The sequence below is a fragment of the Psammomys obesus genome, unplaced genomic scaffold, assembly GCF_907164565.1.
Source record: "Psammomys obesus unplaced genomic scaffold, mPsaObe1.curated_primary_1811, whole genome shotgun sequence".
Lineage (NCBI taxonomy): Eukaryota > Metazoa > Chordata > Mammalia > Rodentia > Muridae > Psammomys > Psammomys obesus.
The window spans coordinates 2,508,401-2,524,089 of record NW_026585698.1 but is presented as its reverse complement, the minus strand read 5'-3'; the positions used below and the strand labels follow the sequence as shown (position 1 = coordinate 2,524,089).

The window sequence follows — 15,689 nt, the reverse complement described above, 5'->3', positions numbered from 1 at the left end:
CAAAGCACAGAAACATCTGTGTAGAAAACATCTTAACTCTTTCAAATAGCTAAGTGACCAGAATTGGGACTGGAGAAGTGGCTCAGTGGCTCTTACAGGGGGCCTGAGTCTGGTTCCCATGTTGAGAGGCTCACAGCTGTTTAATTCCAGCTCCAAGGCCCTGTTAACCTCTTCTGGCCTCAGAAGGCACCTGTGCACATACAAACTCACTATACCCACAAACACCCACACACAGCATATATACACCTTTTATATATATATATATATATAAAAATTAAAGACAGGGTTTATTTTCTTAACAGAGCCCTGGCTGTTCTGGCCTCACTCTGTAGACCAGGCTCGCCTTAAACTCACAGACATTTGTCTGCCTGTGCCTCCCAAGTGCTGGAATTAAAGGCTCACACTTTTTAAAAAAAGTTAAAAATCTTTCTGCCCCTCTCAGAAACTGAGGTGACCTTAGATTGCTTCCAGCTTCACACTCTCATAGTGACTAACAACATTTAAGCAACGACAGTAACTCTTCCAACCTGCTGTCAACTCCCTTCTCTCAGTGATTGAACCCATTCAGTAAGCCATTGATAAATCCCATTAGGACATCATTATTTCTTGGTTTCAGCTTTAGAACATTGTGGTTAGAAGGAAAAATATCCCCTCGAGGCTCGTGCTGGAGCACCTGGCTCCTGGATGGTCCGGCTCTGTTGGAAGTAGGTCTCTTGGAGCAGGCTTTGGACGCTCGAAGCATCTCCTCCCTGCTAGTCCACTTTCTTCCTCACGCTTCGTTTGAGGAAGTGATGGCTCAGCTTCCTACTCCAGCCCTGTTGCCATGCCCCAGCATCATCATGGATTCTCCCTCTGAAACCTAAAAACCTTCCTTAAGTAGCTTTTGGCCATGGTGCTTTATCTTGGCAAAAAAAAAAAAAAAAAAAAAAAAAGAGTAACCAATAAATATGAGCAACACTTCTCCCATCATTTAGGAAAAAAAATGTCAGCCACCTGAGCTTAATCAGTACTCGGGGCTGAGGGTGGAGCTCAGGAGGTGGGATGCGCTCGCACAAAGCCCGGAGCGGATCTCCACCACTGCGCCAGCCAGGCATGTTGGCGCACATATCCACATTCACCCGGGATACATGAGACCCGGTCTCCACACACCCAAGTCCTAAGATGAAAAACGATTCAGTCAAGTCTATCAGTACAAAACAGTTTATTAAACTGTACTTTAAATAACTAAAAAGGCAGAAGCACCAACAATCTTAACACATTTAAACTTCCACTAAGTGAGGTAGAAGCTTTTTCCTCCAAGAGATGAAACCCTGATTGAAAAATATCACCATATATATAATATATATTTTTAAATATATATATATACATACACATATATGCATATATATATATATAACTAATCACTTACTGGCAAATTTATTTCTTAGAACATCTGTACATAGGAGGAAAAAAACCTGAAACCAAAGAAGCAAACCAAGATGAAAATAGTGTGTACACTGTAAACTGGCATCAATTCAGAAAACAAAACTCCTTCTCAAAAAAATCTTTGTTTTATATCAAAACCTCCTCTAATATTGAAATGCTGAGTCCCAAAAATTTACCAAGGGGATGAGAGGAGATTATTGGTGACAAGAGGAATAAAGAGCTGGTTGGAAACACACCATTCATGGGTGTAATTTAAAGACTAGGCTTACAGTGAGAACACACTTGACACTGAAAAGTGAATTAAGGAAAACAACCAGAAATCCCAAAATTCAAATAGCACCCCCCCCCCCCGCCCTGGGCCCTTAGCACAGAGTGGCTTCAAGTGAAGACAAGCAGATCCATCTGACCTCGTAAGCAGACCTGACATCCCAGTTTCTCTTTTGAGATCTCAGCTTTGGGATATAAGTGAAACTTAGGTGTTAAATACTAACCCACCCTTAAAGCTTGAAAATCTTAAACTCTTTTTCTGGTCACACACAGATAGGCCTGAAGCGCTTACAAATTAAGACTTCTCAGTCTCCAGTGCATTGTTACTTTTCAGGTAAAATTCTGCACGCTGACAGAAGAGAAAGATCCGCAACTTTGAAGAGAGTACGTGAGAGTCATTCCGTATCTTTAGCTAAAAGTTATCTTCAGTTTACGCCTGGCATTCCCAGCAAACCCAAGCTGGGTCATCACATGACACCGTCAATGCCTGTGACATGGAAGCAGCAGCTCAGGGCTTCATTCTCTTTGACAGCCGCCCAGTATGTGGCAGAGACTCTCATGCTCTCGTGATGGGAGGTCAACGATGTAAGACAAATTGAGGAAAATAGATTCAATGAATACCTGTGCACAGCAGTGCACATCTGTAGCCTCAGTCCTAGGGAGGTGGAGGCAGGAGGGTCAGGAGTTCAAGACCATTGTTTGTTACACAGGAAGTTGGATGATAACCTGGGCATATGTGAGCCCCCACAGGGAGGATAGTCTACTTAAAAAATAACAGAAATCCAGGTGTGGTGGCCCATTCCTGAATCCCAGGCAGCGGAGGACCAGAACTTCAAGGTCACCTTCAGTTATAGTCAATCCACGGCCAACCTGGGATACCTGAGACTTTACCTCATAGACCAATCTGAAAAGTAATGGAAACTTTAACGCAGTGCTTCTCAGCCTTCCTGATGCTGCGACCTTTTAACGCACTTCCTCATGTTGTGGTGACCCCAAACATAAAGTTATTTCACTGCTACTTCAGAACTGTAATTTTGTTACTATTATGAACTGTGCTGTAACTATCTGATATGCAGGATATCTTGTATGTGAACCCCGTGAAAGGGTCATTTACCACCCACAAAGGGGCTGAGACCCACAGTTTGAGGACTGCTGTTTTAATTACACCGCTGGGGAGGATCGGAGTCTACCGGCCAGGGTTCCATAGAGACTGCCTCCGAGTGTATGAACGAATGCCAGGCATTGTGGAACATGCCCACAACCCACCAAGCAGGAGGCTGACACAGCAACTTCAAGAATTCTAGGGCAGCCTTGGCCATCCCTCCACCACCTTCCCCACTTTTTGAGGTGGTCTAATACAAGCCTTAGCTGTCTTTGAATTCACTCTGTAGACCAGGCCGGCCCCCAAACGCAGAGATCCACCTGCCTCTGCCTCCTGAGTGCTGGGAGCAAAGGTGGATGCCGCTCTATACCACACCTAGCCTGATTCTTCCAGTTATACCTAACACTTTGCTCTGTATCAAGATAGAATATCTGGGGCTAGAGAACTGGAAGGTCGAGCCCACTCCTGCGCACGCAGGTTCCGGGTGGCAGACAAGGCTCTTTCCTCTCCCTTGCTCACTCCAGACCATCCCGGCCCCATCACCATTATGTCACTGATGGCTGGGCAAGACTTTCTATGAAACACTCCCTTCCTCCATCAAAACTGTCTAAGAGGGCACCAGATCTCACTGTAGATGGTTGTGAGCCACCATGTAGTTGCTGGGAATTGAACTCAGGACCTTTGGAAGACAGCCAGTGCTCTTAAGCTCTGAGCCAATTCTCCAGCCCCCAAAACAGTCTTTGAAATCTGCTCACTAAAAAAGAAGACAAGGAGTCTCCATTCACTCAAGAACACAAAGCTACAGCAACCAAGCCCAAGTGACCACATGAGTGAGCAAGGATATCAGCTGCTCGGCATTCAGATGGTCAAGGAGCTTCTCCAGAGGAGGGAAGCGCTGCAGCGAGGACACGCTGCCCAGGAGGACCAGCTTGTGCTTGGCTCTGGTTATCGCCACATTGAGCCGTCGCCAATCTTTCAGGAGCTCACCAAGCTGAAAAAAAGAAAGATGTCAATTATTTCACTCAGAGTAAGTATTTGTTCTAACCAAGGACGTGGTTTATCTGGAATGATTTCAGCATTTTTATTGTTTTTAGTTTCTCACACAGGCTCTCTTGCAGCCCACCCAGACTAACCTCAAACTCCTGATTCTCTGCCTCTACTTCCCATGTACTAGGAAGACAGACCTGCACTACCACAGCGGCTTTGTTATTTGTTCTTCTGAAGCAGTCTTGCTCTGTAGCCCAGGCTAATTTCCAAATCAAGACCTTCCTGCTTCCTCCTCTATTACAGGCATGACCCAACATACTGGGTGGAAAGTGCAGAATGACGTGCACATAGGTGAGAGTCACAAAACAACAACAAACAAACAAAACAACAACAACAACAAAAAACACGAAAAAATGTGATTATTGTGAGGTAAGAAGTGAGTAGTGAGAGACAGTGAGGAATCGTATATGTTAACTATGTAACACATAAACAACATATAGATGTGTTATATAGTTAAGCAAATGAGCTGGACAGTGGTGGTGCACGCCTGTAATCCCAGCACTCAGGAGGCAGAGGCAGGTGGACATCTGTGAGTTTGAGGCCAGCCTGGCCTACAAATTGGGTTCCAGGCAGCCAGAAACCCTGTCTCGAAAAACAAAAACAAAAAATAAAAAAGAAAAAGGTCCTGTGGTTCGCTGGTTAAGAGCACTGGCTACTCTTCCAGAAGGCCTTTCAGCACAGCAACGGTGGTTCACAATCATCCTCAGCTCCAGTTCCAGGGCATCCAATGTCCTCTTCTGGCCTCCTGGCCACTAAAGGCATGCACAAAGTATACAGGCACACATGCAGGTAAAATACTCATGTGCAAAAAAAAATAATAAATGTAAAAAAGGTATTAAAAAGTGAGGAAAAAAATGTAAACAACAACCTGGAAGATCTATGAACTTGAGGATTTTGTCCTAAAAATGTTCCAAATGAACTGGCAAAGTGGCACAGTGATTCATCTAGAGATTGGTAGAGATGTCAAGTGTAATGTGATAGATGATGAAGCATAATCCAATCTTTTGTTATTTCAGACAGGGTTTCTCTGTGTACCCCTGGCCGCCCTGGAACTTACCCAGGCTGGTCTTGAACTTGGAGATCAGCCTGCTTCTGCCTCCCAGTGCTAAGATCAAAGGTGTGTGCTACCACACCCAGCATATGATTCAAGACTTTTAGTTTATTTGTTCTATTAGAAATAAATATGCATGTCACAGCAGACTACTCCTTTGGCTTTCTGCCAGCACCAACGTTGGCACTTGCAGTGCCCCCAACCTTCTTCATTCTGTTGTGTTCCTTTCGCTGTTTTCTTCTCATAAAGGCCATGTCTTGCAAATTTGTTTAGGTTTATTCTTTGTATAATCTAAAGAATCCTAGCTCATGCCAAAGCCACCATTGAAGTGGGCTCTGAATCCAGACACAAAGATGAGGTCTGGTGTGGTTTTGTACACTGTGGCCAGCTTTTCCCAGATTTCTGTCTTTGGTACTGCTGCCTTCCTATGGTGAAGGACACCGGATGACCGTCTGTTTCCTCAGAAGCAGATGGTATGTCATGAACTTCCTGGTCTGGATTGTTACTGTCATCATCATTCATGATGGCTATGGTGCCTGAGTTGCTGTATGATTCAATATTAATAACAAAATCCCAACGCATGCTATACTGTGAATCAATCCAAGTAAAACAAGACAGTCACAAAGAGAAGATGATCACTGTAAGAATTCAGAGGCAGAACAGTGGTTACAGGGGTGAGGAGTAGACAGTTATCCACAAAATGAAAATGTTTCTATGGATCCCTTGAACAGCCTTGTTTCAAAGCATTGACCTATATGGAAATGGTTAAGATGGCCGGGCATCGGGGCACACATACAATCCCCGCTTCTGGGGCTGGAGACAGGATGGTCAGGTAAGGAGTTGGTTACAAAATGAATTTGAGACAGGCCGAGGCTATAGAACATGCTGCCTCAAAATGAATGAATGAATAACAAAGTTCGGGTTTTGAAACAGGACCTCACATGAAGCTCTGTCTGTCTTGAAACTATGCAGATCAGGCAAGCCTGGAACTCGAGATCCTCTGGCCCTTGCCTCTTGGAGCCAAACGTCTTTCATTTCTGCATCTCTGTGTATGTGAATGAGAGACAGACAGACAGAGGACAGCTTCAGCTGTCCCTCCTCCGGCACCTCTACCTTTTTATTTGAGATAGGGTCTCTCACTGGGCCAAAGCTCCACCACAGGCCAGGCTAGCTGGACCACAGGCTTCTGGAGATCTTCCTGTTCCCACCCCAATGTTGCCTTCACGGGGATTACAGGAGTCCGTGAGCACAGCAGCATTGCTCAGGGAATCTGAATTTGGGGTCACACGCTCGTGAGGCAAAGCTCTCACCATATGGGTGTCTCCCCACTCCTTTGTTTGATGACACTTTTATTTATTGCAACTACTGCATGTGTGCCATGGCGCATGAGCAAGGGAGGTCTGAGGACAACCTGGGGGAGGCAGTTCTCTTCTTCTCCAACGTGGCTTCTGGGGCTCAAACTCAGGTAAATGAACTTAAGAGTCAAATGTGCACTTGGGCGGCGGGGGCAATCTGAGTTCGAGGCCAGCCTGGTCCACAGAGTTCCAGGACAGCAAGGGCTACACAGAAACCCTGTCTGGAAATAAACAAACAAAAAGAATCAAATGCTTTTATCCACTGAGCCACCTTGTTTTTAAAAACCCACCTTGTTTTTAGACCACAGTTTAATAAAAGGAAGAGGGAGGCTAGAGGGATGGCTTAGTGGGTTAGAGAACTGGTGGCTCTTGCAGAGGACCTGGCTTTAATTCCCAACACCCACATGGCAGCTCACAACCAACTTCAGTTCCAGGGGCCCTGACACTCTCTTCCGGCCTCCAACAGCACCAGGCACACACATGGCACACAAACATATATGCAAGCAAAACACTTATACATATAAAATAAACATCTAAAAAAGAAAGAAAGAAAGCCAGAGCGTAGTTATCATGGTGAGCTGTTTGCCAGGCTAGCAATGAAAGCCAAGGGTTTTAGCACCGGTGCTGGGGGGGGGGGGGGGGGGGGAAGAGATGAAGAGCCCAGAAGACTCAGTAGCAAATAGTCAACTTACAGTTCCATCTTTATTACTCCGTACAAAGGACACCAGGATGAGGCTCTTGTCCCTTCCTTGGTATTTGTCTACTGTGTTCACCTCAACCAGCCCCACAGAAGAACGCGCCAGCAAGTCATTGATGATCCTGAGCTGCTGCCGGTACGGTGCGATGATGCCGATATGCGAGGGGCTGCAGCCAGCCTAAGTGGAAAACAAGGATAATAAAACAGGGCACCCGGATTTCTAAGTTCTTTATGCTTCTACCGAACTTATTGCTCAATATTTACACTTTATTTGCCCCAACTTTTAAAATATTTTAAGTTTTCACCTTTTGCAGGTTTGTGTGTGTGTTTGAGTGCCTGTGTGTGAGGTGGGAACGCCTGGGCATGGCGACCAGAGCATTGACCTTACAGGCAGCCTGTTCACGTGTGCCTGGTGTTTTTGCACTGGGGATCTGAACTCAGGTCCTCAAGCAGGCATAGCAAAGCACTTTTATCCACTCTGTTCTCTCCCTAGCCCTTCAACTTTCTGCTTTCCATTCAGAGTCAAGTTTCTAATGGCCCTCCACTCAGGACACTGTACAACAGAAACTTCAACTGCCGCCATAAAAAGACTTGTGTTTCCTTGGTCTGGTGGCACACTCTGGAGTGTGAGGCATGAGGCATGTGGATCTCTGTGAGTTCCAGGCCAGCGTGGACTACAGAATGAGTTCCAGAAGAGCCAGAGCCACCTATGTACAGAGACCCTGTCACAAAATACAACGAGAAATCTTTGAGTCTTCTCAACAAGCAGCTTTCAGTCTCTTTATCTTTATTTTATTTTTTAAAGATGTGGGCTTCAGGTTCCTGGAGCTGGAGTTTGAGGTGGTTGTGAAGTGTCCAAGATGGATGATGGGAACTGAATTCCAGTTCTTTCCAAGATCATCAGCCCACACCACTGAGCCATCTCTCCCAGCCCCTGAGCAGGTGTTAGCACTGGGTCTTATGTTCCTCGGAGTCTGACAATATTTAACGAAACAGTCGACAGTTTCTGTGTGCACAGTGCCCAGCCTGGAAACCTCCACATTACCTTAATAAAGGTTTCGGTCAGGAAGACGATGAGTCTGGCTTCTGTGAGGTTGCTCACGCCACCATTTTCAATTTGTTCTGGAGCTGGGACCTAAGTAGAGAAACATGAGCCAGTGATACAACCTGTCAGTTTTAAGCTGCCAGGGCTGCAGGGACTACAAAGACCTGACTGCGGGAGTGCAGATAAACTGAAAACAGTCTTAAATAATACACAGGGGTGCACATGCACGAAGCAAGCGCTCCCTCACACACTCAAGTGCACACACAGGCAGAGTTCATTTTCAGAAGAGCACATAAGCATGCCGCACCGCAGGCTGACTCTCATTCTCACTGTTGTCTGTCCACAGAAATCAAAGGCAGGAAAGACAGTGACCAACAAGGGCTCTTACAGTTACTTTGGCTGCAGCATCAGTGCTCCAACCCTGATGGCAGCTTTTTTATTTTTATTTTATTTTTTTTAGTGTTTTGCCTGCACATAGTCCATGCAAATGTTTGCCTGGTACCCACAGAGGTCAGAAGAGGGCATAAGACAATTGTAAACTGCTGTGTGGGTGTTGAGAATTAAACCTGGGTCCTCTGGAAGAGCAACCAGTGCCCTTAACCACCAAGCCACCTGTCCAGCCCCAACGCTGACACATCTTGGTGCTTTTTAAATTCAAATAATGCAACAGAAGAGCCCCACCAAGCCTGAGGGAACGCGCCACGGAGTGATCTACCTACATTAACTTTCATCATATATATATAAATGTGGGTTTTCTTAATGTCTATTTGAAGTGTCCCGAGGACCCCAGGATGTCCTCAAACTGCACCAGGGGCCCAGGATGATCTCAACCCACCTAACTACATCCCAGTGCTGGGATTTCTGGTGTTTCACCGGGTGGCAGGCTCTCCTTTAAGTGTGAAGCGGGAGTCGTACTCTGTGGGAATGCTTGCCTACTTTACAGCAAGGCCTGGGTCCCATCCTTAGCACGGGATAAAAATTCCTTGCACTTGAGAAATTAAGGCAGATGATCGTTCTAAGTTTGAGGCCACACTGGGCCACACACAGTTACAGGCTGAGATATACAGCAAAATACGGTCTTAAAAAGAACCTTGACACGTACCAACCTATAGAATAAACACCCTCCCGAGAGAACTGGAGGCAGCAGCTGTGGGAGCATGCGCTTTTATTACTGCACTTGTGAGGCAGAGGCAGACGGATGGAGCTCTGAGGCCAGCCAGGAGCCTGACTCAAAAGGTACAACCAACTAAGAGATTTAAATATTAGGACAAGTGTAAAAAACCCTGAAAATTTTCATTTTTATTTTACCTTATCCGTATTAAGGAAACAAACAGGATTGCCTGGCTCAAACACTCCAGCCAGCCAGGGGTTGTCGGAATAATCGGCATAGAACTCCAGGTTGAGCTTGACGTCCTTGAGGTTGGGCAGGGTCATCACCGCGTTGGCCACTCTGTCCGATCCACACTCCAGCTTCCCTTCGTACGTCAGCTTATTGCTTAAGGACATAATCTTACTGCAAGAATTGGAAACGGGACCTTGGTTTGGACGGAGGCGGACGTCAGCGAGCGAAGCCCCGGGGCTGGCGGGGCCGCACGCACCTGTTCATCCTGTACTGCACCGTCAGCTGCACCACGGCACTCCTGTTCTGCGCCAGCCTCTTGAACAAGCTCTCACTCATGCCCAGGGCTCTGCCAACAAACCACACATCCAATGTTTTCCTAACTTCACTAAGATGCATACACGCAGGTGCTCTGCACCCCCACTGTGCTGTTCCGTCGAGGCTGGGGGGCAACCTTCTCTGGGGGCCCTCTCCTTCCACCTCCTCGGGTTCCTGGAAAACCTGAAGTGAAAACTTGCTTTTTTATTGTGAGACAGGGGCTGTGTAGCCCAGGTGGACCCACGAACTTGAAAGGCAGCAGAGGATGACCTTGAATTCCTGACGCTCCAGCCTTTCTCCCTAGTGTATTACACCTGGTTTATGCACTATCGAGATGGACCTCGAGGCTTTATGGATGGTAGGCAAACACTTTGAGAACTGAGCTATACTGCCGGCTCCTACAGTTAAGACTTCAGTACTGAGCAGTGATGCAGGCCTGCCATTCCAGCTCTCTAGAAGCCTGAGGTGGGAGCCTGAGGCAGAAAGATTCTTCCAGTCTGGACAATATGGCAAAATCCAATCTATTAAAACAAAACTGAAACCTGTGTGAGGGTACATGTCTTTAGTCCCAGCACCTGGGAGGCAGAAGCAGGCAGATCTTTGGTCTACATAATGAGTTCCAGGCTAGCCAGGAAAATGTAGTAAGACTCTGTCTCCAACCCAAAGCAAAAACACTAAAATGAAACGTCTACTGTCTCCACTGTTAACAACTAAACACACAGGGAACCTTGATGGGAGGATTGCCTCCATCAAACTGGCATACAGGAATGTTTGAGGCATTTTTGTGATGGTTCTCACAGTGAGCAGGAGGCCCAGCTCACTGTGACCATAGCTGTCCAGGGAGGCCTGGGCTGCGGTCTAGAGAGATGGCTGAGTGGTTAAGAGCACTGGCTGCTCTACCAGAGGTCCTGAGTCCAATCCCTATCACGCACACGGTGGTTCGCAAGTCTATAATGTGATATGCTGCCCTCTTCTGACATGCAGTGTACTGGACGTGAGCCTGGGAACACGCCAGCGGCGGTGCTCTTACAGTCTCTGCTTCAGCTCCTGACTTGACTTCCCTCAATGATGAACTGCAATCTGTAAGTCAAACAGAATCTTTCCTCCCCCAAGATGGACAGAACAGGGAGGGAGCAAACAAGAGCATCTGCCTACCTTGCTTCCCGGTTTAGAACCAGAGGTGGAAGTTGCTGATGGTCCCCCACCAACACAAATCTCCGAGAAAAAAAAAGGGGGCCCAAGCAAACGGGCTGACTAATTTGAGAGGCTTCGTCTACAATACAGAAATCAAAGGTTTTCCGGAAAAATATTGGATGGTTTATTCCCATACAGGTTGTTGCAACTATAAGCTAAAAATAAGTACAAAACATGTCAGTTAGCAAGTATGTCAAAGAAGGTACTAGGCCTACCCCCCAAATTTTTTGAAATTTAAAGATCAAAAACCATCCCCCTCCAAAAGCAAGAATTATTTAATTCAGAGACATTTATAGTTTGTTTTTTGAGAGACTCTTGCTATGCAGTCCAGGATTTCCCCACACTTAACATGCAGCACAGGTTGGCCTTAAACTACTGGGCCTGAGGGATATCTCTAGCCTGAGACTCCAGAGTAGCTGACATATCAGGCCCACATCATCATTCCTAGTACATTACTAACTCTCTTGCTCTGAAGAGACAAGGTAAGCCATGATCTCTATAAGAGACCATGAAAGAGAAAGAGAGACAGAGAAAAAGGAAATGAGGGAGGGAGGGAAGAAGGAAGGGAAGGAGAGAGAGAGAGAGAAGGAAGAAGGGAGGGAGGAAGGGAGAAACTTTTTGTGGAGACCAGATGGATTCCCTGTCACTCGATGGCCAGCCAGCCAGCCTAGCCTATTCAGCAAACTCCAGGACAAATAGAAATCATGTCTCTAAGCTGGACAGCACCTAAGAAATGACAGAGGTCGTCCTGATGTCTACATGCACAAGCACACACAGCAGATTCAGACTTACGTGGCTATTGTAGAGTTCTTCTAGATGGCCCAAGGACTTAATGGACCTTGATCTGCAAACCTCCTCCTCTGTAAACTTCTGGATATCTGGATGGACCTTATGAGACTGGCCCAAACGCAAAAATCCTATTTTAAACTTGGCTAACTTCAAGAGAATATTGTCAACAGCAGAGTGCGTGTAGCTGGTCAACAGGACACTGAAACCACACGCAGAGAGGATCCTTACCTAGAAGTGGGAGACAGGAAAACATCACCACCTTGACACCCAGGAACTGTTAACGGCCTTACAGTTTTCAAATAGTCAGGAGTTAAGTCACTTTTCTAGAGTCATGAAGCCGAAACGACCTACAAAAAGTACACGGCATTGACTTTCTTACTACATTTTACTTATTTCTGTGTGTGCATGCTGTGGCACACAGCAAAGGTGAGAGGCCCCTTGCAGGACTTGGTTCCCTCCCTCCACCATGAGGACTCTGGAAATGAACTCCGGTCACCAGGCTGAGTAACAAACACCTGTTTGCTGAGCCGCCTTGCCTGTCTGAGGTAGTTTTTTAATTATGCTATTAATCACGTCAGTCTCACAGTGATCAGCAAAGACTCTAGAGTGGTGGGGGTGAAGGCCTGCACCACCATGCCGAGTTAATTTTTTATCGTTTTTTTTTTTTGTCCAGACCATGGGTGGTCTGGAACTCACTTTGTGGACTGAAACTTACATATCCATTCTCCTGCTTCTGCCTCCAAGTGCTGGGATTGAAGGTGTGAGCCATCACAGCACGCAAAATCTAGCAGTATGAGTGCTAAAGCTAACCTGTAAGCCCCATTTGACCAAGGATAGGAAACTTCCTGGAATGCTGGGGCTGCTGGTCTTGTAAGGTAACAAGCTGTGTGCTTTCACTTTAATGAACAAGGTTGCTTGCTCCAATTGCAAAGGATGCAATCACATGTAGGTGGGAGATAGGCAGGCAGGAAGTCTGTCAAGAGATATGCTTCATGTTTGTACTGACCTGGGTAAACGTGGAAAGTATGGAGCCCTGAGGGTTTGGCCTTTGTAGGCACCTTACTGACCTAATTCAGAGCCATTCTCTGGGAGTCCTGGGTACGAACCTGGACAGTGTCTATCTTCCTAGCTAGTATTAAATAAAGCTGGCTCTAACTGCTTAATTGTGGAACTGGACTTTCTCCTGGAGGTTTTTCAGGTTTAGCAGCAGTTGTGACATCAGGCATCACATGCTCGGGAAGGAAGGAGTCGATATGAGCATTTAGTTTCAGAGCTTACAAGAGCGCATATTGTGGTTGTCTTTCCTGTCCCTGGCATCCCGACGATGAGTGTGTAGTCTTTTGAAAGAAGAACTTTCTTCATTGCTTGCCTCTGGGGCTTATTCAAACCTGTGTTTCAATTCACCACAACAAAAACAACATTTCATTTCAATGACTTTTCCCCCCATTTAAGGCAGGAGTTCTCTGTGTAGCCTTGGCTGCCCTGGACTCCCTTTATAGACCAGTCTGGCCTTGAACTCACAGAGATTTGCCTGCCTCTGCCTCTCTGAGTGCTGGGATTACAGGTGTGCACCACCACACACACCAGGCTAAACTTTTTTTTTTTTTTTTAAATACTGGCTCCTGCTATCGAGAGTGAGTGGCACAGCTAGTCCTGAAATGCACTTTTCCTCAGTCTCTGAAGTGCTGGGATTAGTTATATATTACCGTGTCTGGCTCATAAATTTTTGTAAGAAAAGGCAGGCAAAACAATGCTGAAGTGATTTGTGTTTTCTGTTTGGTTTTGGTGTTCTGAGACAGGGTTTCTCTGTGTAATAACCCTGACTGTTCTGGAACTCACTCTGTAGACCAGGCCTGCCTCTGCCTCCCAAGTACTGGGATTAAAGGCTGCACCATCGCCACTCGGCAGTGAGTTGTTTTTTAAGACAAGGTCTACTATGCAGTCGAGGCTGGCCTGGAACTCAGAGGCTCACCTGTTTCTACCTCTCAAGCACTGAGGTTATAGATGTGAACCAGCCTGGCCTGCTGTTAGGTACTGTTGTGTCTTTAGTGTGCTCGTGTGTGTATGCACATCCAGATGCGCACAGGACCAAGGCTGAGGCTAGGAGGGCTTCTCAGTCATGCTCTACCTTAGTCACTGAAGCAGGTAAGGCAGGGTCTCTAAATTAAGCCCCAGAAGCCCCATGATGGGCCGGCCTGGCCATGTAGGGATGCCCTGACTCGGCCAGCTCTCAAGCCCAGGCAGCATTTCTGGGTGGAGAGGATCTGAACTCCAGACCTCACACTTGCATAGCAGAGACTTCCTTACCCTGACCCACCAAAGAGTATCTATCTCAGTAAACTCACCGTGTGTGTGTGTACAGGCACATGTGTGCTATAACGTGTGGCGGTCAGGGGACAACTTTTAGGAACTGGTGCTTTCCTTCCACCTTCTGAGGCAGGGAACCTCTTATTTCGGCCAGGCACTCAAGGTTAGCTGGCTGGCCCGAGAGCTGCAGGATAATTCTCCTGTCTCTACCCTCCATCTCGTCCTGAGAGCTGACGTGTAGATAAAAGCCATTGTTTCCTTGCCAGTCCCTTTCCCCACTAAGGCACTCCTCAAGCCCTCTATAGCTGCGTGTCTAATCGACTGCTAAGCAACTCGACACTAGACAGAGTTTAGGTTATGAAAAGAACCAAGAAAGTCAAATCAAAATGCTGGCTGTGGCATACCCTTTAGAATGTTGGCCACCGTATCCTTCGCGTCATGTGGAAGAACGGAGCTGAGGTAGGCTACAAACTGAGGTTCCCTAAAATCAATGATTAATTCTCGAAGTCTTTTGCTGCAAAGAGAAACGAAAGTGTTTTACTAGCATCACTAGAAAAGTGAAGAGAGAGTGAGGCTCCATCAGGACCAACCTGGAATCCGAGTTTTCCATTAATTTAGAGAGATTTCCTAATGGGGTATTTATATCACAGTTTTTTTCTTCCCGGTCTAATCTGAACAACGTTGCTTCTGGGAGTGTCGACAAGTTCCTAAAACAACAAAACAAAACGTTCATTTCACGTGGGCTGTGTAAGGCACACAGTGCTACTGGCTGAGAGCATAAAAAGACCAAGCGTGGGGTGCACACCTGTAATCCTAGCACTTGGGAGGTAGAGGCAGGAGCATCAGAGTTCAAGGTCACTGTCAGCTACACAGCAGGTTCCAGTCAGCCTGACCACACATGCAAACCCAAGCCCAAACCCATATATGCACACAAAATGAATACGCATAAATTTCTACAAAAAGACCATGCACACTGAGGCACCTCTGATCTCTTCTTTAAATTTCACAATCAGAACTGCCCGCACACCTCTAGAGCCTCTGGGTCATACTACACCCCAGCACCACCCCTTCCTGCTTCCTGTTTAGTCTTGGAGGCGCCCCTCATGCTGTCAGCTAACATGAGGTTAGGGAAATTAGCTTCCCCTGAAAGCCTTCTGAGTGGAGGTTATTATTAGCATGTATGTGTGTGTTAGGTGTGGTCCTCTCCCTTGTGTCTTTCTGTGGGCTCCTGGAATAAGGTCAGACTGCTTATTAATAAGGTGCAGCAAGCACCTCCTCAACCATCTTGCTAGCCCCCATCATTGTCTTAATTGCTGACTTCAATGTACTAACAAGTGGTGAGGAGAGCAGGGACTATACCTCAGCGACAGAGTTTTTACCTCCTCTCTGTGAGTTCCTAGTTCAAACTTAAGCATGAAAGAGGAAGATCTGGACAATGAGAACTACTAAGGCAGGCCAGGAGCTGCTGGGTGCAGCGGTGAACAACTTAAACGCACAAGTCAAAAAGCTCAGCAAAAGTACACTCTGAAGACACCATGACCACGGCAACTCTGACAAAGGAAAACATTTCACTGGGGGCCGGCTCACAATTTCAGGTTTAGTCCATTATCATCATGGCAGCACGCAGGCAGACATGGTGCTGGAGGAGGAGCTTAGAGTTCTGTATCTTGATCCACAAGCAGCAGAAGGGGACTGTTTTTCCACACTGGGTGGAGCTTGAGCACAGGAGACCTCAAAGCCCCGCCCCAACAGT

At 46.6% G+C, this 15,689-nt stretch overlaps 1 protein-coding gene and 1 pseudogene across 2 annotated transcripts in view; both read right to left on the bottom strand.

The window, feature by feature from the left end:
• Positions 1–1,780: 1,780 nt before the first annotated feature.
• Dna2 (DNA replication helicase/nuclease 2) overlaps positions 1,781–15,689 on the bottom strand; it is a 30,638-nt gene continuing 16,729 nt past the window's right edge. Inside the window, exons 11-21 of one of the 2 annotated variants that reach the window (XM_055599014.1) lie at positions 14,527–14,643; positions 14,341–14,450; positions 12,908–13,017; positions 11,633–11,857; positions 10,802–10,995; positions 9,588–9,677; positions 9,298–9,502; positions 7,990–8,079; positions 6,940–7,122; positions 3,639–3,785; positions 1,781–2,277 (exon numbers count right to left, since the gene is read on the bottom strand). In XM_055599014.1, the coding sequence (XP_055454989.1) occupies positions 2,209–2,277; positions 3,639–3,785; positions 6,940–7,122; positions 7,990–8,079; positions 9,298–9,502; positions 9,588–9,677; positions 10,802–10,995; positions 11,633–11,857; positions 12,908–13,017; positions 14,341–14,450; positions 14,527–14,643 (1,540 nt within the window). In that variant the 3' untranslated portion in view covers positions 1,781–2,208. Of the gene's footprint in view, positions 2,278–3,547; positions 3,786–6,939; positions 7,123–7,989; positions 8,080–9,297; positions 9,503–9,587; positions 9,678–10,801; positions 10,996–11,632; positions 11,858–12,907; positions 13,018–14,340; positions 14,451–14,526; positions 14,644–15,689 lie in introns of those variants that run through there. The other variant, XM_055599013.1, reaches the window with a different exon arrangement.
• Positions 5,042–5,768, bottom strand: LOC129670487 (40S ribosomal protein S24-like; annotated as a pseudogene).